This window comes from Poromitra crassiceps, assembly GCF_964638095.1.
Source record: "Poromitra crassiceps genome assembly, chromosome: 1".
Classification (NCBI taxonomy): Eukaryota; Metazoa; Chordata; class Actinopteri; order Beryciformes; family Melamphaidae; genus Poromitra; species Poromitra crassiceps.
The window spans coordinates 13,569,467-13,572,465 of record NC_139623.1 but is presented as its reverse complement, the minus strand read 5'-3'; the positions used below and the strand labels follow the sequence as shown (position 1 = coordinate 13,572,465).

At 44.0% G+C, this 2,999-nt stretch overlaps 1 protein-coding gene across 1 annotated transcript in view; it reads right to left on the bottom strand.

The window, feature by feature from the left end:
- efna3b (ephrin-A3b) overlaps window positions 1-2,732 on the bottom strand; it is a gene marked incomplete at both ends in the record, with an annotated part of 121,941 nt that extends 119,209 nt beyond the window's left edge. The window contains one exon of the mRNA XM_083648706.1: window positions 2,623-2,732. Within this exon, the coding sequence (XP_083504832.1) occupies window positions 2,623-2,732 (110 nt within the window). The remainder of the gene's footprint in view (window positions 1-2,622) is intronic.
- Window positions 2,733-2,999: the final 267 nt, after the last annotated feature.

Here is a 2,999-nt window from a genome sequence, read left to right as displayed (position 1 = left end):
ATACGCAACATAAAGAGCCAATGTGTAATTTAATTGAGTATCGTTGCAAATGTTACCAACGTCAAACATTTGTCCAACACGTTATGTCGGGCCATTTGTCCCCAGGTCCTTTCTCCCTGCCTTTGTGTATTTTCTCTTTGCACTTTACCTAAATCTACTTCTGTCTCGGAGATGAAACCCCAAGCTGGAATTTCATTTGCATTTATTATCAAATTATTACAGAGCAAAAATGAAGAGACTCCTGAATGAGAGCCGTATAAAAAAATTGGCCTAATATATCAGCTAAAATACTGAGATGAATTAGCAACTGTGCACATGATAGCTTCTCTCAAATGTGCGGAATTATTGTCTTCTCACAGTCAGGAAAACTAATATTGTTTACAGTATCGTACCGCAAACAACAACTTTATGTTTTCTTCTATTACTTTACGCAGTACTTTGTGTATTGTAATTCTGTTGTGAGGCATAAATTCTCTTGCCTCTCATAGTTTTATTTCAGCTTGTAAAGTAAACTCACAGTTACCGTCAGAGGCCAATATATTTAACTCCTCTCCTGTGAAAACAATCGTGTGTTTTCTGACTTCCTGCACTGTTTATGGCTTTAATAACCGTGGGCATAAAGTGACTCATTGTCACTGGATATGACTGCTCATCTTAAGAGTCTAGTAAATGTCGAGTAGGCAGGTGTGTGTCAGTGTGTGACGTGCACACTTAGATGGTGTGTGTGTGTGTGTGTGTGTGTGTGTGTGTGTGTGTGTGTGTGTGTGTGTGTGTGTGTGTGTGTGTGCGCATGCGTGCGTGCGTGCGTGCGTGCGTGCGTGCGTGCGTGCGTGTGCACGTCTTTGTCCTAAAATATAGGTCGATCATTGCATTTTTCTGTGACCTTATCAGAAAGAGCAGAATAGATCACTGGCTGAGGCACTCACTAAAATTAAAATGTCAAAGTCAGCTAGGAAATCATATCTCTATCTGTACGTTTACACACATCTCTGTATTTTCTACAAAGTGCTAAATGTTGAGTTTTAAGTCAAAGCCACATGTGAGATGTCACAAGCACTTTTATTAAAACAAGACTGTGATCAAAATAAATTCAAAGACAGGGTTTCCTTCTGTTGGCACGTTCACAGAATATTTACACAATGAGAAAGGCAAATACAACAGCTAGAACAGTCTGGTAAGTTCAGAAAATAACATCACTTAACTGTAATGAAGCATTTAAAACCAGGAAAATGCCATATCACCATATGACGATATCCAAAATCTAAGACGATATCTCGTCTCATATCACAATATCGATGTAATATTGATACTGCCCGGCCCTAAAGTCAGCCAATAACTAATGTGAATATCTGGCCCTAGTTGCAGATTAACAAACACTCATCTACCTGTTTTGGTTTGAGTGTGTGTGTGTGTGTGTGTGTGTGTGTGTGTGTGTGTGTGTGTGTGTGTGTGTGTGCGTGTGCGTGTGCGTGTGCGTGTGCGTGTGCGTGTGCGTGTGCGTGTGTGTGTGTGTGTGTGCACGCGCAAGCGTGTGCCTGCGAGCATGCATGCATGTGTGTGAACATACATACATACATGTAGATGCACGATTAGGAGATACTGAAATATGACGGATACCAAAGAAAAATGTGCAAGATTTGATGGTGAATAGTAAGAAAGAGATAAGCAGCCTAGAGAGTGTTGCTGCAGACTGACGCTACATTGTTAAGGATGCAGCAGCAGAGCCGTGGACTCAAGGACAGTATTAAAACGGCAGCTTTAAAAAAAGAAAAAGAAAAAGCCTTTTCACTTGAATTGAGATAGGGGCTCTGAGCCAGGGATTAGGAGGATAACAAAAAGGCCAACGGACTGAGTGTAAACAAGAAAGGGGGTTATAGAGGGATAGGAAGAGAGCGCCAGTTGGAGAGGCAGCGAGAAGCAGAGATTGAATAGTGACACTGCTCCAACACAATGGGGTCATGAAGAAGAAGTGCTCCTAATTGAACCAGATAAAGGAAGAAGACAGAAGAAGACAGAGAGAGGCCCTGGAAGACTGAGAGAAGCACATGACGGAGAGAGGAGAGCATGGAGGGTGGACAGACGGGATAGAGAGAGAGATGGAGCCATTTGTAAGGAACGAAAATTGGTGTTGGACCAATGAACAGAAAGGAAAGGTCTTGGTGGAAGGTGATTTGGAGTCTTGTTTTGGTGGTGGGAGTCCCTCTTGGTCTGATGCTCGCTCCCCATGCCCTAACATAAGGATTATCCTACAGAGGGGGCCTCGCTGCAGGCAGCAGCATCGCGCTCAAACAGTATCAGCCATCTAAATCACTAGTGCCACCTTAGCGAGATAAATATATAGATATAGGTAAAGATATAGGCGAGAAGGGTGGCTGCTATAATCCTGAGGAAGCATGCGAGAGCCACACAACAAGCAAAAGCTCCAAATGGCAAACCACTATAGCAAACTGAATATTCGAGGACATGGACCTGACGGCCTGAAACACATGAGGACCATTATACTGGAGTGCAAATCAGGACATTTACCTTCCCTTTAACAGGTGTGAATGGAGAGATCAAATGGCACACACACAGCACACACACACACACACACACACACACAGAGGAGGAGAGAGGTCTTACTGTATGTTGGAGCTGTTCCAGTGGACAGCATGCCTGTTGTTGGCGGACACCTGGGGGTTCGCCCAGGTGAGAGTTGTTAGCACCCAGAGAGACAGCGCTACCCGGGCCATGCTCTCCCTCTCTCGGCCTCCCTCCCTCGGTCTCTCCGGCCACTCTCTCGGTCCCTTCACCCCACCAAACAACGCGACTCAAACATCCCAGCAATTGCCTAACAAACGAAAAAAGGAGTGTAAAAAAAAAAGCTTCATGCATGCACACAAACTGTTGAAAGAATATAGTTGCTTTGGTTAATAATGTACTCGGGAAGTGTTGTAAAACTCAAAAGTCTATTGTGAGGTGAAGTGACTGAGGTCCCCCCTCCCCCATACCCAGATACT